The sequence below is a fragment of the Gopherus evgoodei genome, chromosome 1, assembly GCF_007399415.2.
Source record: "Gopherus evgoodei ecotype Sinaloan lineage chromosome 1, rGopEvg1_v1.p, whole genome shotgun sequence".
Lineage (NCBI taxonomy): Eukaryota > Metazoa > Chordata > Testudines > Testudinidae > Gopherus > Gopherus evgoodei.
The window spans coordinates 239,720,643-239,747,742 of record NC_044322.1 but is presented as its reverse complement, the minus strand read 5'-3'; the positions used below and the strand labels follow the sequence as shown (position 1 = coordinate 239,747,742).

At 43.5% G+C, this 27,100-nt stretch overlaps 1 protein-coding gene across 12 annotated transcripts in view; it reads left to right on the top strand.

Moving 5' to 3' along the window:
- The window catches only part of PPFIBP1 (PPFIA binding protein 1), a 187,336-nt gene that overhangs the window by 121,678 nt on the left and 38,558 nt on the right, over nt 1-27,100 (top strand). For 4 of the 12 annotated variants that reach the window (XM_030540631.1, XM_030540640.1, XM_030540613.1 and 1 more), the window contains 8 exons: nt 90-191; nt 7,920-8,012; nt 8,571-8,663; nt 16,549-16,663; nt 18,515-18,547; nt 20,060-20,121; nt 21,688-21,772; nt 26,336-26,493. In XM_030540631.1, coding sequence (XP_030396491.1) covers nt 90-191; nt 7,920-8,012; nt 8,571-8,663; nt 16,549-16,663; nt 18,515-18,547; nt 20,060-20,121; nt 21,688-21,772; nt 26,336-26,493 — 741 coding nt within the window. The remainder of the gene's footprint in view (nt 1-89; nt 192-7,919; nt 8,013-8,570; nt 8,664-16,548; nt 16,664-18,514; nt 18,548-20,059; nt 20,122-21,687; nt 21,773-26,335; nt 26,494-27,100) is intronic. The other 8 variants (XM_030540682.1, XM_030540674.1, XM_030540705.1 and 5 more) reach the window with 6 other exon arrangements.

Sequence of the window (27,100 nt, the reverse complement as noted above, 5' to 3'; positions counted from 1 at the left end):
TTTCCCCCCTTTTTGGTCTTTATATTTTGATTACAATTTTTTTCAATCTTTCCTGTCATCCCCTTCTTTCATTTCCCTCTGCACTGCAGTCACTCCATAACGTAATAGCAGACCTCAGACAACAGATGGAGAAAGTGGAGGTGGAATTAGCACTATTCCAGGAAAAGAGGTTACAGTATGGTGATCAAGAGGTGACTTTTCCACGCCATGCACTGCAACTGTAGACTCTGTGCAAAAGGCTTACCTGCATGGTAGCTATTAATACCAATATTTCTCTTACATGCCTCCGAATATGCCTAATCATGGTCTTTTATAGGGATAAAAGATGCTGTAATAAAATAACATTCAACTTCAATTGCATTTAAATGCAATTATTAATGATGATGATTAAGAATAATATAGTTTTATTTGCAGGACATCCGTGCCAGAACTAATAAACTATTACTAAAATGTGTCTTGCTTTTCAAAAAAAAAGAGAGGCAACATAGAACTGCTTACTTTATTATGGAACTTACTGGTTCTATGAGCTGACCCTTCATGGCAGTAAAGCCTTGGTGACCACTCTGCATATCTGTGCTTTATAGTTTTGGGAAGTAGAATTTTCAAAAGTGCTCATTGTTGACCTAACTCTACCCCCACTGAAGTCAATAGTCAGTTGATTTCAATGAGGCCAATGCTGAGTGCTTTGAAAATCCTGTCCTTGAGCTTCTTGTGCCATTCACGGGCACAAAATCACCAGAACCAGAGAAGCTTCATGTCCAGAAGAAAGCACAATCATCAAAAAAATATCCTGAGCCCTCCAAAGAAGGTAGTTGATTACTCCCAAGTATAAAACAGACTTGATTACTGATAGAGTTAAATAATTGACTCCCACACAGTCATCCCATTTTTGTTTAGATATGCTACTATTGCTTCTCCTTGAACTGGGAGTCAGTTTACGCTATTCACTGCTTCTCTTTAAATGAATGCCCCCTATTATTCTTTTTGCATAATTTCCTTCATCAATTAAATCTTTGTCTCCTAGAGTGGCTCTGTTCAGTATTCTCAAATACAGTAGCTTTTCAAGGTTTATGATTAATTTCAGTAATTATTTATTTAAATTATGAATTTAAATAATAATTTAAATAAGTAGTTATAAATCAGTATTGATTTTTTTTTTCTATATTAAATAATCCCAGTTGTGTGTCTCTCTCTGGTAAAAGTCTCCATTTAATTCTCTATCATCTTTCTGTGCGGTTCTCTGTCCAGCTTGACTGTGTCATTCTTGAAGATGGCCAGAACTGGACACTTTGGTCCAAATGTAGTGTTGTGGAAAGCTAGGTAAACATACCTTGCGGTTCTTGAAATCTTCTAAATGGGAGGAAGTTTTATTTAGGGAGAGGTGTTTACGGCCAGACATGACCCTCTATAGAGCCACAACTTGAAGTCAAAACTGTCCTCCCTTCAGGGTTCAAACAGCACCACACTCCTGTGTGGAGTGAATCTCTGACATAGATGTTGGAACTGGGGGGGTGGAGGAGGGGAGAAGAGTGCTGCTGCACCCCCTGGCTTGAAGTGGTTTCCATCGTGTACAGGGTTTACAGTTTGGTTGAATGGCTCTCAGCACCCCCACTATATGAATTGTTCCAGCGCCCCTGATCTCTGAGTGGTGCAATATCAACTATGGTTGCAGTTCGCATCCCCCAGTGCCAGCAGGGGGAAATGAGTGCCACAGCCTAAAAATGTCCTGAATGTGCCTCAGCAGCTACCCATTTCCATTACTCATGCTAGGGGCATGATTATTGTGAGTGGGGGACGGAATGGTGGGGGGCTGTGGAAAGACAACAGGCTACATGCTGAACAACCCTCATGCTGCAACATCTGAGGTCTGCCATGGAAAGTCCTCCATAGGCCAGGGCAAGGAAAAGCTCTGGAGTATGAAGTGCATAGTTTTTTGGGGAGCCAAATATTGGAACATAACAGCTGCTCTTCGTGTCTTCTAGACATGTATGTACACCTAGCCCAAGCTATCTTTTTAACCCTTTTGTGTGTGTGTTTTCAGAGGAGAGGTTAAATACAAGTTGAGCAGGTTCCACAAAAAACGTCTCGTATTGGTGTTTCACTTTTCACTCCAGGCTTGATCCAAAGCACACTGAATTAATCATACTCTTGTTGATCTCAGTGGGCATTTGATCAAGGCCTAATGACGATACTGTGGTTTTACATCACCATATCTGAAGAGCCAGGTGAATTTGGTGCAGATGTGGCAAGCACTATCACCAGTTCCCAGAAGTAATCTGACTGTGGACTGTTACACTGATTTGTATTAGAGTAGCGCTTAGAGGCCTCCATCAGCATTGGGGCCCCAGTGTACTAGCACCTTGTAAGCAATAGTCCACGCACTGAAAAGTTTATAATCTAAATCAATAAAATAGACAAAGGCTGGGGAAAAGGACAACTCAAGCAGTTGTTGAGGGAACTGAAGCACAAACAGATGGACTGGGATTTTCAAAGGAGCCTGAGGAAGTTAGGTACTATTGAAAACCTGAGTCTGAATGACTTGCCCAAGGTCAGAGAGTAAGTCAGTGATGGAGCTGCAGAATTGAATCTCTATTGCCTGAAGAGGGGGAACAGAGCTAAGGAATGCAAAGATCAGGATTGTGGCTGCCCACTGTGTAGATGCAGAACAGGGCTGTGGGGGATGTTTGTTCCCCCTCTTCCTCTCCGGCCCATCCTATGCAAGGATGTGGTCTGGCCCATGTATGCTAATGGCAAAGATTTTATATAAACCTACTTCTCTGCCTTGGAAAACTGACAAAGGAATGTAATTTGGAGTATAATCTCATATACCACACTCTTTGGCAGGAAATGAATTGTAAAAAATTTTTCTGCAAAACATATTGGTGATATTTATGTTTTTGAAATATGGTCATAGATGTTCTTTAATTCTTTTTGTCCCTTTGCAATAGCTGTCTAATATTTTTAATGATGATGGTTATAAATTAGACAGCACCCAAATGTGCAGGAAGAACTTGATAGAATAAATAAGAAGGCATGGTTCTTGCCCTGAATAGTTTACAATGTAACAGTAGACATGACACAGAAAGACAGAGTAGCTAACCATAGGGAATGGGCTGCGAAAATGCTTGGCTTATAGGAATAATATTACTTAGTGAGATTGTGTGCACATCTTAACAGTTCTATTAACATTCATTTATTTCATTAAATTAACTTGTAGGGAAAAATTTTTTAAAGGAATTTTGAATGAGGATTTGATGGATTTCTTTTTCTGGTATTTTCAGTCTCAAACAATTTGTGATAAAGTTCTAAGTAATAACCTCATCAATTACAGACACAAAATTATTTGCCAGTTTGAAGTCAAACATCTAGCAACAACAACAAAAAAATCCAAATCTGTTTTGATAAAACAATACACAAATCTAAGGCCAGAGGTGCAGGAATTTGATTGAAATCTTCAACATTTTTCATGAGCAAGGTACAGTTCAGTGTATTTAATTGTGTATGTTTATAAGAAGACTGACATGGTCTATCAGGTCCCACTTCATCCCTAAGTTGATGATTGGTAAGGAAATGCCAGGTGGAGCCAAGTTATAAAGTTGTACACTAGCATAGTGATCATTAACAGACTCTAAATGATCTCTTTCTTAATTAACTTTCTAGTTCCAGTAGCTTAACTTGGATGGGGTGTAGCTATAAACTCTGACGTTCAAGTCAACTGTAAATTTTTGAAGTAGATGGAGAAGAGCTGTTTTATGTGGCAAATTTTATAGATTTTTTTTTCCATTCCTTGTTTAATCATTTTATCCACAAAAGAATATTTTCTTCCCCTCCTCTTCCCACTGGTTCAGAGTTGCAGCTTTTTCAGTTCTGTTTGTGTTTCACTATTGACATTTGCAATTTTAAATGGTCTGAGCTTTAATTGACCCAGTACTGTTGTTAAGGGATTAATTTGTCTCTCTGTAAGGAGAGATTCCCCTGCATTCACACCAGATCTGTTTTGCAGAGTGCATACTCCAAAGACACGTGCATCAACTGCTTCAAAGTGCCAGGGAGGGCCACATCTGTATTAAACTATGCACCAATTGCTAACTAAAACTAGAGGGCAAGAAAAGGTGAAAGTCAATAGGATGGGGAGGAGATGCCTGGTCTGCCTGTGACATGCTGCTCCTTGTTCCTGTTGTTACTGCATTTCAATTCAGGGGAGCAACCCATTCCCTCAGAAGTCACAGTAATACCCCAGTCCCAACAATGACATCCTGCCTGATACTGGGCTAGCAAGACCACTAAGCTTCCCAGAGAGCATGGGTGCTTCTGTAAGACTCTTCAGTCCTGGATAATAAATCTGATTCCCCTTTGGCAGGAGGATGGCTTGTTCTACCATCTTCCAAATGAAGTAAGGTTAAAGGCTAGAGCTACCAGAACCCCGTGAATGACACAGGGACCTCATTTAACCCCTACTGCCAGAAGTACCCACTGACCAACAGAAATAGCTTAAATTAAGTTGCAGTCATGGTTCAGGATAATAACATTTGACTAAACTCCCCAACCCCACCCTACTCTTTTTCTGTAAGATTTATCTGCCTCCTGCTTCTTGTCTGATCTTCATTAAGAAATAAAAATATTGCTAAGTGATCTTCAGATTCATTGAGTGTCTAGCATAACCAGTGAAACAGCTAAAAGGCAAGTAGATGGAGAACATCCGGAATGGGCTGGAAGGTAAGTCATTCCAGCTACCCATAAATATCCTTTAATGGAATTGTTGGGTTGCTTGTCTTAGATGCAGGGTGCCTGTCATTGGCTAGCATGGATGAAAGTAGACTGCAGCCAGGGGCAGCTCTAGGTATTTTGTCGCCCCAAGCATGGCAGGCAGGTTGCCTTTGGCGGCTTGCCTGCCTGAGGTCCCCGGTCCCACGGATTCGGCGGCAGCCCGTGGGAGGTCTGCTGAAGCCGCGGGACCAGCGGACCCTCCGCAGGCATACTGCCGAAGGCAACCTGCCTGCCGCCCTCGTGGCGACTGGCAGAGCGCCCCCCTGTGGCTTGCCGCCCCAGGCACGTGCTTGGCATGCTGGTGCCTGGAGCTGCCCCTGACTGCAGCATCTTATACAGAAACTGTAAAACTGAGCACCATGCTGTTGTCTGGGGCTTGAAAGTTAAACTAGGAGGGTTTAGTCATTTTCCCATCCTCCTGTGCCTGTTTTCCAGGACTCATAAAAAAGCTAATATATTTTTCTTGAGTGTTTTTCACGGCATTACAATTGCTGCAGTGCATTTTAAGAATGCACTTTTAGCCAAAATATAATACTGGTCTGGGGATCAGGGTTGTAAACCTCAGATTAACAAAATGGACATGATAAATAAAAAGCTAGCCAGAGGCTTGTTTCAGACCTCAGCACTCAGGTAAATGTTTTCCCCTGCCAAACAGCAAGTTCAATATACCTTTTGTTATTTTCCAGCACACCATGCCTTGTTTACTTTCATGGAGAGACGTTCTGCCCAGTGGTGAATGTTCTGTGTTAAAGAAGCTGAGGGTTTCAAACGCACATGCTGCTCATTTCTGCTTGGTTTAGCTACCTAAGGATGTTTATGTAATCTAGTACAGTTCCTTCCCCTGTGCTCTTCAAAAACAGATACAAAGGATGCAATATCCATTGTATTTATAATGCGTGATGAGGAATCCTCAAAACGTTTGACAGCTCAGTTTGGAAGTTTATCTGAGAGGAAGGATAGTCTGGTAATAAAGGCACTGGACACTTGGGTTCAATTCCTGGCTCTGCGATAGACTTCCTGTTTGACTTTTGACAAATCACTTAATCTGTCTCTGCCTTAGTGTAAAATGGGGATGTTAATAATCATCAGTAAGGCTAAGATTTTGTCATAGCTATTTTTAGTAAAAGTCATGGCCAGGTCATAGGCATCCGTTAATTTTTTCTTTTATTGCCTGTGACCTGGCTGTGACTTTAACTAAAAATATCCATGACAAAATGGGGAGCTCTGGGGCCCCCCACCACCTGTGGGGGCTTGGAGGTCTAGGGTTCCCCTCCGCCTGTGGCTGGGAGCTGCAGGGTCCCCTGATGCCCAAGGCAGAGAGAGCTGGGGTGTGGGAGAGGCTGAGCCAGGAGCTGCGGAGTCCTCCCCCTGTGGTGGCTTGGAGCCCACCACGGCAACCCTGCTGCCGGAGGGACCGGAGCGACAGGGATTCCCCTGCTTCCCACTGGGGCTGGGAGCAGCGGCGGGCCCCCCCCCCCGCTGCCGGAAGCAGCGGGGAGTTGGAACTGTTGCTGTGAGCTACCAGGGTCCCCCTGCCACCTCTGGGGGCAGGGAACTTGAGCTGCAGGGGTCCCCCTGCCACCCACAGGAGCTGGAGCTGTGGGGGCTCCCCACCACCCACGGGCTGGGAGCTGTGGGGGTCCCCCCTGTCGCCCATGGGAGTGGGGAGCTTGAGCTGCGGGGGTCCCCCTGCCACTTGCAACTTCCGTGACCTCCGTGTCAAAATCGTAGCCTTAATCATCAACATATTTCTTTGCATCTTGATTGAAACACTGTCAGCTTTGGGTTTAGTCTCACCTCTTTTAGCAAAGAGTTGTACAGCTGGTATTCCACTGCTCAGAGTGCTCTACCTCACCTACTGTTAGAATGTTGAAACTTGCTTGTCCCCAGCTGCATCACTTTGGGTGAAGTGTAGCTGCTGTGGAAAGGTCAGGAAGGGCAAGGCAGTCTTTGCAGAATTCAGATCCCAGTCCATTAGGGTTAGGATTGTGAGTCTGGTTCTGAAGCAAAAGAGGAGTTAGTGGAGTTCACAAAGCACACACGTGACAGCATTCACAGCAGCTTTTGTTGCTTATGAGGCATGCAGCTCTGTGCTGCACAAATTTCAGTCTTTTGGTGGCAGTTGCATTCACGGCCTGGTAGACTATGTTGCAATACCATCTAACTTAATGTGACCAAAAATATGGAACATTATGAATAATATCCCATTCATTTCAGTGACAATATAGGTACAAAAATTAATTATAGGATGTCATCTGCTGGGACTACATGCACAAATAAGGTGAGCATAATTTGGATTCACATTGTGTCATCTTGTCTCACTGCTCTCCAATAATTGGTCTATTTGGTTTTGTTGTATAGTCTTGGTTAAATGTAACTTGCTTATATAGTCCCTTTATGAAGTCAGCGTTTGATTTTGCATAACTGGAGGGTTTTTATTCTAGGTCACTACTATTTTACCACTTGTATTTTAGAGAGAGGACCAGAAACAAGACCTAATGTCATAGGAATATTGAAGAGTTACTGGGACAGAGTCTCCGTTTCCTTGTCATTCACAGCTGTGCAAAATGGGTGTCAAATGCTGCCAGATCAGGCCAGTAACACATTCTACTCACTTTGCACAGGTATAAATGACTACACGAGGTGCAGGATGGTGGAGGATCCAGCTGCTATTTTACTTAAAAGTCGATAAATCAGCTGATTGTTGCCTGCATGCATTAATTTGGTGCTTTGAGGAGTAAACCTGGAAATCCATGGGTCTAATTCTCAATTGCATGAAGGTCTCTCTATGCTGCCCTGGAAATGTAAAGGTGCTGAGAGGAGGGAGGGGGCTGTGGACATAGGGAGCACACCAGTCACTCAAAGCTACCTTTTCCACTGCTGCTTCCCTCCTTCATTCCTGCATTCAGTGCAGGAACGTGGGAACTTGGAATTGGAGCCCATGGATGGTCCACTGAGCTCTGAATTGCTTGAATATTTGTCCTGACCTAATTATGAACTTTGAAGTGTCTGTGTGCACAATGTGTGTGGGTTGTTGTTGTTTTTTTTGTGGTATTGCTTTGTTTTTACTTTCCCAGTGATGTGTGGTTGCTGAGCTGTTGTTCTGTCTTGTTTATTGAATTTCTCTGTTTTTTCTTTTTCCTTTCACTCAGGGTTTGATGCAGGAAATCAGTGAATTACGGTTAAGAGTGGGAGAGATGGATAATGAAAGACTTCAGTATGAGAAGAAGCTTAAATCCACCAAAGTAAGTTACACTGAGGAAAGAGGGGAGAGAATGGGCGTAAGCTGCAAATTTTGGACCCGTATCTGGTTTTCAAACATCCTGAAGTCTTGGGAATTTGCAGATCAAAGACTTTTGTGATGCTCATTTAAAAAAACAGACAAGCCATTTGTAAATTTCATACCAGGTTCTGATTTCAGACCTCAACACACAAATTCAGGAGAGTTCAGATCAGAGCCACAGATTTAGCCCCATTTCTGAGAGGCACCATTGCTTTAGTTAACTAGCTGCAAGCAGCAGTTTTTATATTTAAATTCTGTTTAGATATTTGTATGCGTTGATCAGGGAACATAATTTGTAATGAGAAAGGTGTGGACCATGGGTGGGATGAAAACGGAGCAATATTTTCTTTTAAATGGGCTATACGTTATCCATGTTTACCCCGAAGAGAAAGCAGTAACCTGAGCAATTCTAGCATGCCATTTCTCTAAGTATCTAACTCTGTTGTGAATTCTGTTAGCTATCTAGCTTTGTTTCTTTTCTATCATTAGTATTCTCTCACTCCTCTGTCTCTGTTACCAGTCTTTAATGGCCAAACTTTCTAGCATGAAAATCAAAGTGGGTCAGATGCAGTATGAAAAGCAGCGGATGGAGCAAAAATGCCAGATATTAAAGGTGTAGTAGATTGTGGGTAATATTGGTCCTGTTTTGAATCCTTTCTGCACCACTGCTTTGTGGTCTGTGTTTGCATCTTGCTGTCATGCTGTCTGTGTTCTTTATTGATTACTTTCTGTTGACATGCAGTGTGCTCTTTCCACTAGAAACTAAACCTTGTGAAGTGAGATGTTCCTAACAAATTGTTTTTAGGGCATAAATAGGACGTTAGAGGGATTTCAGTAGTGCACAGGCCTTGGGTGGTTTACCCACAACTTTATTTTAAATTTAAAGTATTCCCCTTCAGAGGGGTAATTTTCACTTCTCCAGCTTGCATTCATTATTCAGAAAAAGCTCTTACTGAGCTGTACAGTCACTCACACACACACTAATTTCTCAATAATTTCTTACCAAAGACTTGTTAATGTGTTTTTAAACAGAAAAATAATTGTTATAATACATCAACTTCCTTAAATATTATGAACATTATAAATTAGCAGACCATATGTTGAGTTAATTGGGGAAAGTACCCTGCATCAGAAACTGAATGCAACTCCAATTTAAATCTCAATTACTGTACTAAAAACTCTTAAAGATTCTAAGATAGGGACACATTTGTGGAAGAATGTAGGGCCTGTGACAGACCCAGGCCAGTGGGGTACAGGAGTCTGGTAGAAGGCAAATGTACTGGTCACTGGATGAGTAGTTTTCTGTTCTCTGAGTGACCAGAGCAGGGGCTGCACTAGAGTAATCAGGAACCTGCTAGAACCAATTAAGGCAGACAGGCTGATTAGATCATCTGCAGCCAATCAAGGCAGGCTAATCAGGGCACCTAGGTTTAAAAAGGAGCTCACTCCAGTCAGGCGAGGAGGAGCCAGAGGAGAGGAAGTGTGTGTGAGGAGCTGGGAGCAAGAGGCACAAGGAGCTGAGAGTGAGAGTGTGTGCTGCTGGAGGATTAAGGAGTACAAGTGTTATCAGACACCAGGAGGAAGGTCCTGTGGTGAGGATAAAGAAGGTGTTTGGAGGAGGCCATGGGGAAGTAGCCCAGGGAGCTGTAGCTGTCATGCAGCTGTTACAGGAGGCACTATAGACAGCTGCAATCCATAGGGCCTTGGGCTGGACCCCGGAGTAGAGGGTGGGCCCGGGTTCCCCCCAAACCTCCCAACTCCTGATCAGACACAGGAGGAGTTGATCCAGACTGTGAGGAAGATCACTGAGGTGAGCAAATCTGCCAATAAGCGCAGGACTCATCAAGGTAGAGGAGAAACTTTGTCATAACTGGGTCGGGGGTGGGATCTGGTGTGCACAGTGCTGCAGAAGGAGGAGGGTGATTTAAAAAAAAAAAAAAAAAGAGGGTTTTGTTTTGTTTTTCACCACAATGGATGACTTAGTGCAGGCACTGACACAGGCTATGGCGGCCCAGCAGGAAGTTGCCCGTGTCCAGGCAGCTGCCCAACAGCAGACAGTGCGGCTGCAGCAAGAGACTAGTCGCCTGCTGTTGGACCAGGCTTCTCAAGACTGGGCTATGTTGCGGGAACTGGTAAACCAGGTAAAGACCGTTACAAAGCTGAACCGCGGCCATGATGGGACACAGATCATACAGGCCAGCCATTTGCTGCAGAAAATGACGCGGGAGGATGATGTAGAGGCATACCTTCTGGCCTTTGAGAGGACAGCCCTACGGGAGGCCTGGCCTCGAGATCAGTGGTCTGGCATCCTTGCCCCCTTCCTGTGTGAGGAGGCCCAGAAGGCTTACTGTGATCTACCTGAAGAGGCTGCAGCAGACTACCCCTAGTTGAAAGCAGAGATCCTGGCCAGATCTGGGGTAACAACCACAGTGCGGGCCCAATGGTATCACGAGTAGCGGTACCAGGAAAACAAAACCCCGCGGTCCCAATTGTATGACCTCATCCATCTCGCACGAAAGTGGCTGCGAACGGAGTCCCGGAGTCCGGAAGAGATACTAGAGGTTCTGGTCATCGACCGATACATGAGGGGACTTCCGCCAGATCTTCGTGCCTGGGTAAGCCAGAATGAATCCTACACCTATGATGAGGTTGTTGCACTGGTAGAGAGGCGAAGGACAGCGAGGGAGCTGACCCAACCAGTTAAGGAAGAGGCACCCCGGGTTAAACTAGCAGCACCAAGCCCTAGAGCTCGGGTGACTGAGCCACCAGGAGGGCCCAGGTGGAAAGAGAGAGGGGCTGAAGGCCCACCAGAGGCCACAAAGAGTCGGAGCACGGAGGGAGAAGAGGATCATGATGTTAGATTGCCCAAACCAAGAGACCGGGGAATGCCTGGGGCTCCATACAGATGTTATGCCTGTGGGGAGTGGGGACATATAGCTACACAGCGTCCCAATGCTGAGGAGCCGATGCAGTGTAACCTGGGGAACTGGGCAGACCTATGCTCCCTAATCCACCTTGTGGGAGTCTCACTAACCCCACATATGTAAACCGGACCAGTGAAACTAAATGGGGTAGAGACCACGGCACTGGTTGATTCAGGGAGTGCAATCACGCTTGTCTTGGGGAAGCTCGTCAAGTGTAGTCAGCTGGTGCGGGCTAAGCGTATAGGGATAACATGCGTCTATGGGACAGTTGGTTATTACCCCACTATCCCAGTAAAACTCAAGATTCAGAGGAACACTACCGAGGTAGCAGCAGGTGTAGTCCCTAAACTCCCATACCCGGTGCTCATAGGGAGGGACCTCCCAGTAGGAGGATTGGAGGAAAAGGGGAACCCTGAAGTTAGTGAGGCATCCACAGTAGACTGTCAAACCCCAGTCTTCTCTGAAATATCTTAAGATTTATTTTCCATTCCCAGACAGGGTAGAAAGTCAAAAAGGGAAAGGCGGGCAGCTGAGGCCTTGGGAACCCGAATACTGACTCAAAGCCAGAAGGTCGCTCTTGTAGGTAGGGGGACCTGAGCAGCTGAAAAGGAGGCCACCCAGGAGGGAGAAGCACCCGAGTCTGACCCCCACCCTAACGCTTCTGAACCAGTAGAGGCAACGGAGACTGGGCCCCTAGATCTTGGGTAGATTAGCCCCAGGAGAGGAAATTTTGGACAGGACCAGGCTGAAGACCCAAGGTACGACAACATTAGGAAGGAGGTGACTGAAATAGAAGGGGCCCCCGTGGAAGGGAAAACCCAGGGACCAGGACCCTACTTCATAATGAAGAAGAATCTCTTATACCAGGTTGCCCCAGTACAGGGGAAGAAGGTACAGCAGATCCTAGTACCTCAAAAACACCAGAACGCTGTATTAACTCTTGCCCATAGTCATCTTTTTAGGGGGCATTTGGTGGTAGAGAAGACCCTGGCACAGTCCTACGAAGGTTCTTCTGGCCCGGAGTACATGAAGAAGTGCGGAGGTACTGTGCGTCCTGCCTGAAGTGTCAGCTGCACAGTCCCCGTCCCCACCTGAGGGCACCTTTAGTACCCTTTCCTATCATGGAAGTCCCCTTTGAGCGAATAGCCATGGACCTAGTGGGACCTCTGGAGAAGACGGATCGAGGCCACCAATATATACTTGTTGTTTCGGACTATGCTACTCGCTACCCAGAAGCCGTCCCCCTGCGGAACACAGCCTCTAAAACAATAGCCAAAGAGCTGGTAGGGATCTTTGCCCAAGTGGGGCTACCAAAGGAGATATTAACAGACCAAGGAACCCCATTTGTGTCAAAGCTAATGAAGGACCTCTGTACTCTGCTCCATATACATACCCTGAAAACTTCGGTCTACCATCCGCAGACTGATGGATTGGTAGAAAGGTTTAACCGAACCTTCAAGGCTACGATATGGAAGGTGGTAAGTCAGGACGGGAAGGATTGGGACACCCTTCTACCCTATCTTATGTTCGCTATCCGGGAGGTACCTCAGGCCTCAGCTGGGTTTTCCCCCCTTCAAGTATTATACGGGCGTCACCCCCGTGGCATACTAGATATCGCCAAAGAGATCTGGGAAGAGGAACCCAGTGAGGGGAGAAATATAATAGAACATGTAATACAGATGCGAGACCGGATAGCCCGGGTCACCCCTATTGTATGGGAACATTTGGAAAAGGCACAGGAGGCCCAGAGAACCCATTACAATTGCCAGGCAAAACTCCGACAGTTCCAACCAAGGGATTGGGTAAAGGTGTTAGTACCCATGGCAGAAAGCAAGCTTCTGGCCCAATGGAAGGGACCCTGTGAGATGGTTGAACCCGTGGGGGAAGTAACCTACAAGGTGCGGCAGCCAGGACACCGAAAACAAGAACAGATTTATCACATCAACCTTCTGAAACCCTGGCATGCACAGGAGGCATGCATAACTGTCCAAAAGACCTAACTCAGAAAAAGAAGCCTTCCAAACATGTGTGTATGTCTCCCGATTTAACACCAGACCAGAAGAATGAGGTGTCTGAGATGATCTTCCGGAACCAAGATGTGTTCTCGACAAAACCAGGTCAAACAACCGAGACATATCACCACATCGTCACGAACCCTGGGGCCAGAATAACAATGAGGCCTTATCAGGTGCCAATGGCCAAAAGGGAGGAAATAATAGCAGAAGTGAAAAAAATGCTGGAGTTGGAGATCTTCGAAGAATCCCACAGTCAGTGGTCCCGCCCAATCATGCTGGTGCCCAAACCTGGTGGCACCACAAAGTTTTGCAACGACTTCCAGCGACTAAATGAAGTATCCCAGTTTGATGCGTACCCCATACCTTGCATAGATGAGCTAGTGGACCGTCTGGATAATGCCTGGTATTTGACTACTCTAGACTTGACAAAGGGGTACTGACAGATTCCCCTTGCAGAAGACGCAAAGGAAAAGACTGCGTTCTCCGCACCAGAGGGTCTTTTTCAATATACTGTCCTCCCTTTTGGACTACATGGAGTCCCAGCTACTTTCCAGCGCCTCATGGATAAGTTACGCCCGCAGAACAGTTATGCTGCTGCCTACTTGGACGACGTGGTCATTCATACCTCATCCTGGGAAACCCACCTACAGAGTGGAGGCAGTCTTTGATACCTTCAGGCGAGTTGGCCTTACAGCAAACCCTGCCAAGTGCACTGTAGGGTTTACAGAGGCCAAATATCTTGGCTACATTGTGGGAAAAGGTCTGGTAAAACCCCAAGTGAACAAGTTGGAGGACATCCAAAATTGGCCCCGACCACATCGCAAGAAACAAGTCCAGGCATTCCTAGGTGTAGTGGGGTATTACCAACGATTTATCCCCCACTTTGCCACAAGGGCAGGCCCCCTGACAGACCTAGTGAAAGCCCGTGGACCTGATCTGGTGAGATGGTCTGACACAGCAGAGGAAGCATTCTCAGACCTACGGACTGCCCTCTGCAATAACCCTGTACTGATAGCCCCTGATTTCAACAAGGAATTTATCCTGCAGACAGATGCATTGGAAATAGGGTTGGGGCTGTTCTATCACAGGTGGTCAGGGAGGAGGAACACCCAATTCTCTATCTCAGTAGGAAACTCCTTCCGAGGGAACAAAAATATGCAGTGGTGGAGAGAGAGTGCCTCGCCGTAAAATGGGTCATGGAAGCATTGCGCTACTACATGCTCAGGCGCAGATTTGTCCTCGTGACTGACCATGCCTCTCTTCAATGGATGCAGCGGAACAAGGAGAAAAACACAAGGGTGACCAGGTGGTGGTTCTCCCTCCAACCTTTCCAGTTCCGTGTGCAAAACAGGGCAGGGAGCTGTCACGGCAATGCCGATGGCTTGTCACCTGTGCACTGTCTGGCTTCCCAAGCTGCCCAACCCCTTGGTGTTGAGCAGGGGGGAGACATATGTGACAGACCCAGACCAGTGGGGTACAGGAGTCTGGTAGAGGGCAAATATACTGGTCACTGGATGAGTAGTTTTCTGTTTCCTGAGTGACCAGAGCAGGGGCTGCACTAGAATAATCAGGAACCTGCTAGAACCAATTAAGGCAGACAGGCTAATTAGATCACTTGCAGCCAATCAAGGCAGGCTGATCAGGGCACCTGAGTTTAAAAAGGAGCTCACTCCAGTCAGGCGAGGAGGAGCCAGAGGAGAGGAAGTGCGAGTGAGGAGCTGGGAGCAAGAGGCACAAAGAGCTGAGAGTGAGAGGGTGTGCTGCTGCAGGACTAAGGAGTACAGGCATTATCAGACACCAGGAGGAAGGTCCTGTGGTGAGGATAAAGAAGGTGTTTGGAGGAGGCCATGGGGAAGTAGCCCAGGGAGCTGTAGCTGTCATGCAGCTGTTACAGGAGGCACTATAGACAGCTGCAATCCACAGGGCCTTGGGCTGGAACCCGGAGTAGAGGGCGGGCCCGGGTTCCCCCCAAATCTCCCAACTCCTGATCAGATACAGGAGGAGTTGATCCAGACTGTGGGGAAGATCACTGAGGTGAGAAAAATCTGCCAATAAGTGCAGGACGCACCAAGGTAGAGGAGGAACTTTGTCACAGGCCCAAACCTGCATGCCCTGTACAACTAGACCTCCCACTCTGAAATCAGTACAAGTTTGGAGTGTCTTGGGAATGCAGAATCAAGCCTTTTTTTCTGGAGCCATTGACATCATTAGTGAAGCTCAGGAATGTATTTAAATCCAAATGTTACATTTTAGTGTATCCATTTCAGGGCTTAATAGAAATATTAGAAATTGCAAAGGCAATTTTGTGTTTTGTTTTTAAAAAGAAAGTTGAGCAAATGCCATTTTATAATTATCAAATATGCTTCCACAAAGGGTAAAATCTTATTCCAGCTATTCCCATGAGGAATCCCAGTGAGGCCAAAGGAACATGTTGTTGTTCAGGTGAGCAGAATTTGGCCCAAAGTTTGGAAACAAAATTTAATGCTGTGTCAGTGTGTATGGGGGTAGATACAGTTCAGAAGCATTTATTTGACCCCAAGCACCATCTGAGCTTTCAGTGTTCCAAGGAAATGGGACTCATATCCAAGCCCACCCTCTTTGATTTTGGTTTACAAAACCAAATCGCTGCTGAGGTGTTACACTTCAGCTGGGTTTGCTATTGCAAGTTATAGGTGAACTAACCTGTGTAAGTGCAGTGACCCGATTCTATGTTGTCAGAATCGAAAGTGAGCTTAGATGGAATATCTAGTCCATGAGGTTTGGTTTGGTTTCCTTATTCCTTACTGCTAAAACTGCCTGTGACTTATTTTCTTTTTGTCTGAATTGCTTTTCAGAGCATTTTGCTTTTTATATATTATGATTGATTTTCTTTCATAGTCAGTTGTGCATATTGATAAAACTGTTCATGGCCTGTTTGGAGACAATGCTGTGTTTAAAGAGAAATCAACATCTATTAGCCTTCAAACACATGCAGTAAGCATACACATCCCTCATGTGTTCAGATGCTATGGGATAAAATACTAGGCCAAAAATATAGCACGATTGAATTATTATGCAACTGTTCCACTTTCAGCACTTAGAACATACAAAGTACTGTGAAAGTGCTGTGAAGCATTAAGCCTCATCCCATTTATTTTTATTTACGCATGCTAGAAAGAAATACCCCTCTTTTCCCCAATGCTAGTTTTAATTCAGACAAAAAAGAATCATCGTACATTTAAATTGGTGATGGGACTTGCATGGAAAATTTGGTCTGAATCCAAACTATTTCCAAATTTGGGGCTGTTTTGACATAGGGGGAAGGGTCTGTCCTGTTGTAGAGATAGCAGCTTTGCTGCAAAAGTTGAGACTCAAAGTTCTGGGGACAGATTCTCAGCTGACATTATTTCAATGGGCCCATAACAGTTTGCACCAGATGAGGCTTTTCTCCCTGGGCTTCTTAGGTGTGAAATTTTGCTTGGGAACCATCTCTAAGTTAAATAGTAAAAAATATTTTAAAATCCTCTTCAAAACTTAAACCTTGTTCTTCTTATGGATAAATGTTTATGTATCTATATAGGATGAACTGGCATCTTTGAAAGAGAAACTGGAACAGAAGGAAGCAGAGGTCAGACAGTTACAGGAAAAATTGGTGTGCAAGATGAAAGGAGAAGGAGTTGAAATAACTGACAGAGGTAAGCACAAAGGGGGCTCCCGGTTAAGTGGAGGTTTCTAGAGATCTCTCTTGCACAGTTGTAGTTATGCCTTATCTGTTTTAAATAATTGTTTCTGTCAATTGTTATAAGGGAATCATTGTTTTAAAACCTCAGTTTCGTTACACATTTTGCCAGCATGTTTATTCCTTTTAACATATTCTGCAAGTATTCACAAAGCAATCATAAAACCTACAATAATATTGATTTGCTTTAAAATAAGGTGACCAAGTGTTTTACAATTCTGAGGCCCTGTCTACGCTAGAAAGGGTTGCTGGGAATACCCCAAACCCCATGGATGAAGCTTGTAACTGCAAAAGTATAGTTTACTACTCTAATGGAGTAAGTTGCACTAGCAAAAGGACTTTTTGTATAACTGCGTCTATGTTGGGACTTGGCATAGCTAAGTTGGTTAGAGGTAAAGGAAGAAAAGCACTCCCCTGACCAACAGAACAGTGCTGATAGGGTTGCCAACTCTGACCAAAGCTGGTCCAGATTCGCCCTCCCCTAAACATGACGTAATATTTTCTTAAAATATCCTATTAAAATCTCCCAGATTGCTTTTTCACTGGGAGATCAATGCCAGTTCCAGGAGACTCCAGCCAATCATGGAGGGTTGGCAACCCTGGGTGCTGACAAAAATTTTAAGTGCAGAACAGGCTTAATTGGGTGAATTTCAGAATGTGTACAAGGCCTACGTACACTACTTGGAAGTCTCACTTAAACCCTATAGGAATCCTACTTAAACCTGAATTCTCATGGAGAATTTTCATTATGGTCAACATTTTCCAGTTTCTCAGTGAAAAACTAGAAACCCAAACCTTTTAAATAAATTTTTAAAAAATCGATTGTGGCTGTTTTCTTAGAAGGTTATGGGGTTTTAAAAAGATTTTTTTTTCTTCAAAATTTGCCACAAAAAATAATTGGCATTTTCTGACCAGCTCTTGTTTTACTTCTCAGCAACATACACCTGCTGTAGTCAGTCTTAAGAGTATTGAGATTCCGTTATTTTTGTAAAATATGCTTCATTACATTTGCTAGATTAGTGTGAAGTATTATTGTAGTAAAAATAAATAAAACTAACTGGACTTCAGTTGCCAAGATGAATGTATAAAGTGTATTGTGTGCATTATCTTTACAATTTTTGTTTGTTCACTTACTAATTTGCTAATGTTTATTTTTATTGCATTTATTACTCATATTTGAGCTTTTTCCTGGAAGGTGCCAAACATCTTCAACTTCCGTGCTCCCTTTGACTTATGGTACTGAGCCATAATTTGCAACGTTCAGTTGCACACAGGGGTGTCTCAGTCATTACTGCGAATGAACCAAGGTTCTGTTGTGTTTGGAAAACATTAAAGAATGCATTTTTTGCAATAAATGCAATTGAAATTTTTTAGAGTGTCTGCCATGTTGGCAGATTTATGCTTACCTGAGCAATCTTATTCTGCTATCTACTATTAGTTGTTAGTACAAGTGTAATATATTTAATGTCTCGTGTTATGGTAAGAGTAGTCTGTTGGGATAAGTACTAGATGAGACAATGTATGTGAAAACATGCAGGCGAGAAAAAATGCTGAGGCCTTGTATAAGACTCTCAGGCCAGAGCCTGTAGAAAGTGATCCTGTTTGGCTTCAGCAGGTGAGTAGGGAGTACTTATGTGGTAGTTTATAGGACTGGGCCCTTTTGTAAATGTTGTTTGTTTTACTCTTGTTGTCAGAGAGTAAGGAATGATTCGTTGATGACTCCAACAGTAACAGCATATATTGTTAAATGATATTTAATGTCATAACCTGTATGCTAATTTCAAATCCACTGGGTTTTCCTGCACAGATGAAAATTGTAAAAAGAAGCTCAAAGACAAAAGTAAGGTTCCCTGGTGTCTTTCCACAAGCATTTATACTTCAGAAATTCTGAATATAGCTTTCTGCATGTGTTTTTAAAACTGCTTTAACAGAAGCTGTTAGATTGCCTCATCTATAAGCCTCAGTTACCTTATTAGAAATGAAGGGCGATTTCAATAGGCTGTGACTTTTAATATGAATTTTTTTTATTGAAAATCTAGTAAACAAAATTTTTGGCTTTCTAAAGCAGCCTACAAGAGGGAGTCTGCTATACTTGTTCATTTCTAGGTGCTTTACACACCTGCTTGATATGGCTGATTGTAGAAAGGCTTGTAAGAAATTAAATTGATCCTGCTAAGAAGTACTTTTACAGTTGGTTGAATTGATAGATTTTTCTTCATAAAAGGCACATGTAAGTAAAACACATCCCTCTGTGTTAAGTGCAGTCACAATGTAGTAGGCCAAATTCTGTGCTGGCATAAGTCGACTGAAGTCAGCGGATTTGCACCAGCAGAGAATTTGGATATCTAACTTTAAATAGCTGTATTTATCCAGTCAGCCAATCATGCACAGGATGATGTATTTTATACATCTTTCTTTGGTCTTACGTCTTGCTGAGGAAGAACTTTCTTCACCCCTTCAGCAGTAATCCTTGGTTATATTTGTTGGTGTGCAATAATCAGTAGCAGATTAAAACACTAATCTGTGGCGTTACAAAGCACAATTTTTGCTTGTTCATCTTTTTAATCACTCTTCCACATTTGTAATATATCTAATTTTAAAGCTGCATTTGCTCATTCAAAGTAGATAGATTTCTAATGGAAACAAAGAACATCCCCACCTCTTAAAAAAAAACAAATAACCCTCCCTCTTTCTACATATTTACATTATGGCATTTACATATTTTGTAAGTGAGGATTATAGATGAAGCACAGTTGGTAATCTCTGTTTTGAGGATCCTTTTCCACGTCTAAACTACAACACACATTCCAGCATGACTGCGCATCACAGTGAATACATAAACCATTCCATCATGCTGTTCTCATCCATTCTGGGCTACGACTAAGCCTCATGACACAATGCTTTTCTCCCCATGTCCCACAATCCATTGCTTAATTCCATGCTTTGTATAGTTGGGTTAATAAAATGCCCTATGGAATGTTTGGCTGTTGTCATAATGAAGGACTGTTTTATTGCACTCCTGTTGTAATGTTTTTATTTTGGAGCTCTTCGTTATAATTACTCCATTATTTAAAGGGATTGAAATAACACAGGAAAGGTATCACTGATTGATTTTTGCAGTTTTCTTAGGATGGTTTTAGATATGAATATTTGCTAAATTCAGTCATTTAGTTGTTGAAAACTGCTTCCATAGAGAATCGATTGTGAATCGATTTCCGATGGAAATAATTTTAGTGGTTTGCATTTTGTTTGTTTCTTGTAAACATAGCTTCAGAAAGTGTCAGGATGTTTTCTTTCTTCCATTTACTCTCTCATTTAATGTAACTTGTGCAATTGTGTTGTGTATTTTTAGATATAGAGGTACAGAAAATGAAGAAGGCTGTAGAGTCTCTAATGGCAGCAAATGAAGAAAAGGTAGCAAAACAGTCATCAGTTCAGCATTTGTTCATTGTGTGAAGTTACACCTCTAGTACGATCAGCACATGGGCATCATGTAAATTGTTACATTTTGAAGATTTAATTAGTAAGCGTCCAAGTCTGTTCTCATTGAAGTCAATAGGTGTATTGCAATTGCTTCTGACCCACCACAAATAGGCACTTACAAGTTGCATGCTGCAAATCTTGTCCATGCAAGTAGCGCCACTGAATTCAGTGAGACTATTCGCATGAGTAAAGGTTTGCAGCTCAAGACCTATCTTGTAAAGTACTTTGAAAATGTAAAGCTCTACATATAAGTGCCATGAATTATTCTGGGCCAAATCTGAAAAGGAGCATTCTATAAAGTATATAGCACCTGTGGAATATGGATGTGCACCATTCGCAGATGCACATATCGTTTTATGTATACATATGGGTTTGTGTAAATTTTGCAGATGTCTTTTGAGAACTTGGCCCTACTAGTCATCTAAGCCTCTAAATCAATAGTCTGCGTATCCTTTTTTTAAAAAATGGCAGAGGGTATGCTAACTGTATATAGAAAAAGAAAACTAAAACACCATTTTTTATATATATACGGTAACTCCTCACTTAACATTGTGGTTGTGTTCCTGAAAAAGGTGACTTTAGGCAAAACGATGTTAAACTAATGCAATTTCCCCATAAGAATTAATGTAAATGAGGAGGTTAGGTTCCAGGGAAATTTTTTTCACCAGACAAGACTTTATATAACACACACACACACACACACACACACACACACACACACACACACACACACACACACACACACTTGTCCCCCCCTGCTCTATGGAAGATGAAGTAAGTGGGTTGCAGGGGGGAGGGACACCCTGACAGCCTTCCTCTTCTTCCCCTCCCCCCGCACAGCAAGCAGGAATCTCAGGGAGCAGCTCCAAGGCAGGGGGCAGGAGCAGCACATGGCAGTGAGGAGAGGGACAGCTGCAATTGCTAGCCTGAAGGGCAGCTGCTGCACAGGGCACTTAGGGGAGTGGGGAGATGATAGGGGGGCTGCTGGTCCACCCTGGTTCCAAGCCCCCACCAGCTAGCTGTAACAGGCTGCTGTTCCTGCAAGCAGTGGACAAAGCAGGCGGCTGCCAAATGACATTAAAAGGGAGCATTGCACCACTTTAAATGAGCATGTTCCCTAATTGATCAGCAACGTAACAACGAAATGTTAATTGCGATGACTTTAAGTGGGGAGTTCCTGTATACGTAAAATATGGTGTTTTAGTTTTCTTTTGGAGAGGGGATGATGCTGCAAAATTTGAGATCCACCTTAAAGTTTGTGGGTGTTCGAATCCTCCGTATTTAGATCCTGAGTTTTGGTTATGTCCTTTGTACAGAAACCAGTTTTCACCAAATATAAATCCAGGTTTATATTTCTGGCACTCTTCAGGCTCTGAGCTTTTATCTTCTTTTCTTTAAATCTGTTAGACAATTTAATTTATTTAGATTTTTATTTCTCATTTTTGACTCTTCATAAAAGAAATCACAATCACAAGATGGATGCTTCCTTTGTTTTAGGATCGGAAGATAGAAGAGCTGCGACAATCCCTGAATCGGTATAAGAAAGTGCAAGACATGGTAATATTGGCTCAAGGGAAAAAAGGTACAGTGCAAGTACAAAGGTTTCCCACATTGCTGGCATTTAAACTGCACACATTTAGGGTGCCTGACGCTTTCCATTTTAAAAGATTCTTGTGACTTTTTTGGAAGAAGCTCTATCACTTCCAATTGAATGCCACAGGCCTTTGAAATTCAGCAAAGGGAAAGTCCTTGGGCTAGAAAAGTTCCTTTTCTTTGTCCCATGAAATTCCATCGAGGTTTAACTTAAAAATAACCATTCCCCCTCTTTTGCTTGTGTTCTTTAGGGAGAATTCGTAGCCTGCCAAAGTAATAACCAGACATGAACATTCTAAAGAGCTGAGCTCACCACTACCACCACAGCAGCAGCATCACACATTGCACTAGAGCAGCTGTAGCAATAGGCGATGGGCAGGAGAGAGCCAGGCTTGGGCTCTCCCCATCCACATCACATCCTCTGGAGCCAGCATGTGGCCACAGGATCACATCCTCCCTCTGGAGGACATGACTTAAAACAAGAGCCCAGCGAGCATCCTAAGTCTTATAAAAATTGGGGATTTATAAGGTTGCTGGGGGTGGGACTTTGGAGGCCCCACTGAGACGCTCAGGGAGTGAAGATTGGCGCTGGACAGGGGGCAGAATAGCTAACTCATGTCACTGCCGGGTTCAGGTTTTTTAGTCCCTGAGAGTTCCTATGTAGGGCCTGGACTGCAAAGGGAGAGGGGAAGAAGTTCATCACTCTCTACATGTTAGGTACCCATGATGATTTTGGTCACATTTAAAATGTGCAGAGTAAAGTCCAGACCAGTGATAAATATACATAGTGCTTTAATAGAGCCAGTTTCACAAAGCTGAAAATAATTATAAGCCAGATCAGCCAGGAGGAACAAATTAATCAGAAAAATGTGACTCATAATTTGGGAATCATTTAAGACACCTTACAAGATGCCCAAAAAGCCACCATCGCAGAAGAAGGCCATGCTAGTTTAAAAACCCCCTGGTTTAGAAGGGAAGAGAAAGCAGCTATAAAAATTAATTATATAATATATAAACAAACAAATGGAAGAAAGAGGAAGTTTATAATATAAATCACAAGTTAGGAATTGTAGAAAATGGATAAGGGAAGCAAAGGAATCAAGGGGAAATATGTGGCCAATAGACTTAAGGACAATATGTCAGGCTCTGGGTTCTAGGCAGGTGAGGCCTACTGGTTGAAGCTTTTGCCAAGAACAGGCACCAAGGGTTGAAGCCACAGTAGAGTTGGGTCTGGACTGAGGGCAGCGCTGAAACTGTGTTTTGGGACAGGCTGTGGTTAGGAGAACCAGATCAAAGGCAGGCTGGAAGCCTGGGGAGTCTGTAACACTGCAAGGCAGTGGGAGGGTTCCTAACCAAGTAGTGCTGTTGCACAGGCTAACTTGCGGCTCTGAGGGGCTCAGTAAAATACCTGTGCCTGGGGATCCTCTGACCCGGGCCTGCCCAGGGATAGACTGCAAAGCCTGTGAGTTAGCAGCAGGACTCTTCCCCTCCCTTCTACACCCCACATTTTGCTGACTCAAAAGCCACCTGCAACCTCACTTCCACAAGCCTTAGGAGGAGAGTCCCACCCATTCGGAAATAGACTGGAGGGAAGTCTCACTACTGTGCTGCTCCTAAACGCTTCAGAAAATGAGCCCTCACCCTGAGGACTTCCAGAGATTCATAAGAATTGGATCTTACGAAGTCATCACAGGATTGGGGTGGGGGTGGGACGGACAGACTGTGATTTGCAGGATACTCTGTGGCCTAAGAGCTGTTAGATCTCCTGGCCCTCAAAGGGTTTGTAGGAGCAAGACTCCTCCCCGGCAGCTCCTAGGACTATTTTTAAAGAAAAGAGTGAGAAATTCCCACACAAAAATTTCATGAAGGTGAAGATAAAGTGGCAGGGGGGTGTTTGTGGTTTGAGTGCATTTGACCTTTCCAAATATTGGAGTTAAATACAAATGAAAAACTTGGTGTTAAGGTTTCATTTTTGAAGTAAGGCACCCAAACTACCTTAGCTCTGCCCCTGTTGCAATGCACTAAGGAAAATCACCAGTTCATGCTGCCTTTGCCACCCATCAGAAGCAGTTGCATTATATCAGTGATCACTGAAATGCCTTACTATCAATCGAATAGTGAATGTGCTGCTTTACATCATCGTCCTACATAATACACATTGAAGCACTTTTACAAATTCCTATTTAGACAAGTTGCATGGTGAAAACAATCATTCCCCACTTACTGTTGTGAATTCAATCCTTAATGGGGGCCATTTAGGGGTCTGGGGATTGGCCCTGCTTTAAGCAGGGTGTTGGACTAGATGACCTCCTGAGGTCCCATCCAGCCCTGATATTCTATGATTCTACTGAGAGCCTGACCCTAAGCCCACTGAAGTCAATACCAGTCATTCCATTGACTTCGGTGGGCTTCGGATCAGGATGTAAGAGCATGATCTTTCCTGGAGCTGAGAGCACTCAGCTCCTCATGGTGGGCAATTTATTTACTAGTGTCATTGACCCCAGCTTGCATATCACTATATACAAACTTCATATGCCTATATCATGAAATTTGAGCATTTAATAGGACCATCTAGAATCATAGAATATCAGGGTTGTAAGGGACCTCAGCAGGTCATCTAGTCCAACCCCCTGCTCAAAGCAGGACCAATCCCCAGATTTCTACTCCTGTTCCCTAAATGGCCCCCTCAAGGATTGAACTCGCAGCCCTGGGTTTAACAGGCCAGCATTTATGTGAAAAGAGCAAAGGTTTGTATGACAGAGCAACCTATTTAATAGTGGAGACACAGAGAGGTTTTGAAGCCAAGATTCAGTAGTGTACATTTGTGATACTCCACATGCCACGGGAAATGATAAAAGTGTATTTTATTTCTTGTGTGCTTCACAGAACACAGTGTTTTCAGCTAGAGAAAAAGGGGCAGTAAGGTTGAGATTTTACTTTGACAATTAGAGGTTCTAGAAACACAGCGCTGTGAATGCCCCAGTGCTTTTTCTTGTCATTGTCAGCCATGTGGTACTTTGGTATTGATCAGAAGAGTAAAAATCCATGCCTTTCAATATGACTGAACCAGTTAAAGAAAGGCAACGCGGTCACGAAAGCCGACTATACAAACGCTAACATGGTAGGGAATTGGCAGACTGAGACACCATTGATTTGTGGCACTGTAAAAACTGGCAGGGTTTGTTTTTTTTCTTATTTAAAAGCTAGCACAGTAATCGATCTTGACTGTTCTTTTTCCAGTTATTTACTGCATTGAGCTTTGTTCACCATTTTGGCTCAGATGGCACAATGGAGACAGATTTTGATTCTTCATCTTACATTTGAGACAAACATGTCTGTTTCTTTTTGGTGCAGTGAGGAGGGGAAAAGAAGCATCTGTGTGCAGTGTTTTGGAGTTTGATACATTCATGAACACCAAGAATGTTCAACATGTTGACAAGGAACCCACTGAGATGCTCATGTGGAGGGAGGGGGTTTCTGCTGTTGTAATTAAGAAAAATAGTTGCATGAGCAGGATGCTTCTGTCCACTGTGGCTCTTTGATGCTGCTACAGTTGCGTAAATGAGTCATTAGACAACCGGACTCAGCTAGGGGAGGTTCCCCCAGCTCAGGGTTGTATGAGCTGGCTTTTACACTGCCCCATGTGAGCCCCACCATAAGCCCTGCTTTGGATGTATATGAACGTGGACAGGAGTAGGATGGGGCAGGGCCACAGCATGAAGCACAGTGGGGATTCCGGGCAGTGCTGCTACCATAGGCAGCTGGAGACAAGCAGCCTTTCAGAGCTACCTTAATTCAGGGGCCTCCAAAGCCACCATTGGTCCCTTTCCTCTAGCCTCAATGTGCTGTGCCCTGCCTCTTAATGGCACAGCAAAACATCTCACCCCATGCGTTTAAATGAGGATTGTGCATTCAGGTTCCTCAGGAACCCCAAATAAACCTTGAAGAATCTATCTGGAGTCCACTAACTGTATGACTTGAAAGAAATTCAACCCTCTTGGATTTAAAAAAAAAAATCCAATTGGATCATTATTGTTCAGGGGTTTTGCCTAACATTGCCTAGACATCATATTTCCAAATATGGATTTATAGGGCCAGATCTTCAGCTGGAAGTTGGCATAGTTTCATTAAAGCCAATGAAACTATGCCGAATTACACCAGTTAAGGATTTGGCTCACAGTGTGAAACTTTGCTTGCCTTTTGTTGTATGGGCACGGCAACAAAAACGATCCTATAGCTTCCTATGGGGGTATCAATACTTATGTCCTGCTTTGGTACTGCTGGAATTGGAGCTCCTGCTGTTAAGCACTGATGTATTTTTGTTATTGGTGGAGTTTTACTTTAATCTGTGTTGAAAAATCATGATGCCAGTCACGAAGGGGTTAAAGAAGCCAGCCATCTCACCCTTATACCCTGTCTCCTCCTATCACCGTCACCCACCCACCCTGTTGTCCTATTGAGCAGAAATAAAAGTCCTGGCTTTGTCCTCTGTGAGAACAATACTCATATGCACCAAACTAAAGCCAGTATGTTTGCATCTCTCTTCTATTAGGCAAAGAAGGCGAATGTGAAGAGTTTTTAAATTCAGGCTCTGTTTCAGCGGTTTTATTGGACATGCAGAGTTTAACTGATCAAGAGAAAAGCCCATCTCCTGTCCCAGTAATCAGCTTTCCGAGCCATGAAGAGTTTAACACCACTGTTGATGAAGAGGTATTGTTCTCTATTTTCTCTCAATGTATCACTACTTGACAACGTTACTCTGCTGTATTTGCATTACAGAAACCAGCCCCCTGCCTCTTTAAGTTTTCTTGCTTGTTAGGCAGTTTCAGTAAAACATCCCCATTTTGTTTGGAAAGTCCTTACTAGTATAGAATTTGTTTGAAAGCCGCCAACCCCAAATTTTGTATAAACACAAAATCATATTTAATTTTCATTAAAATGTCCAGGAATGATTTTAATATCAAATAGAAGGAAGTTTCTGAAACTGTATTCTCACTGATTTTATGTAAAATCTTATTTAAAAGCTTATTTTCACTTACCTGTAGTAAATTTGAGACTATTTTAAATCAGTTAAAATATATACTATAGTATATTTAAGGGGGTGCAGTCTACTTGGTATCTTCTCCATTTCCAAAAATGAGTTATAAGTAGTTCATGATCTGCCCCCTGCCAACATCCTTGATTTTAGAAGCATGTTTTCCTGTATTTAAAATATTTATCTCTCCCCTCAAAGCACTCATGCAAAATGAGTAATTAGCTGATTATACAGGGAAAACGAGTGAAAATAGCTGTAAACCAAATGCACTAAGCAAGCAAA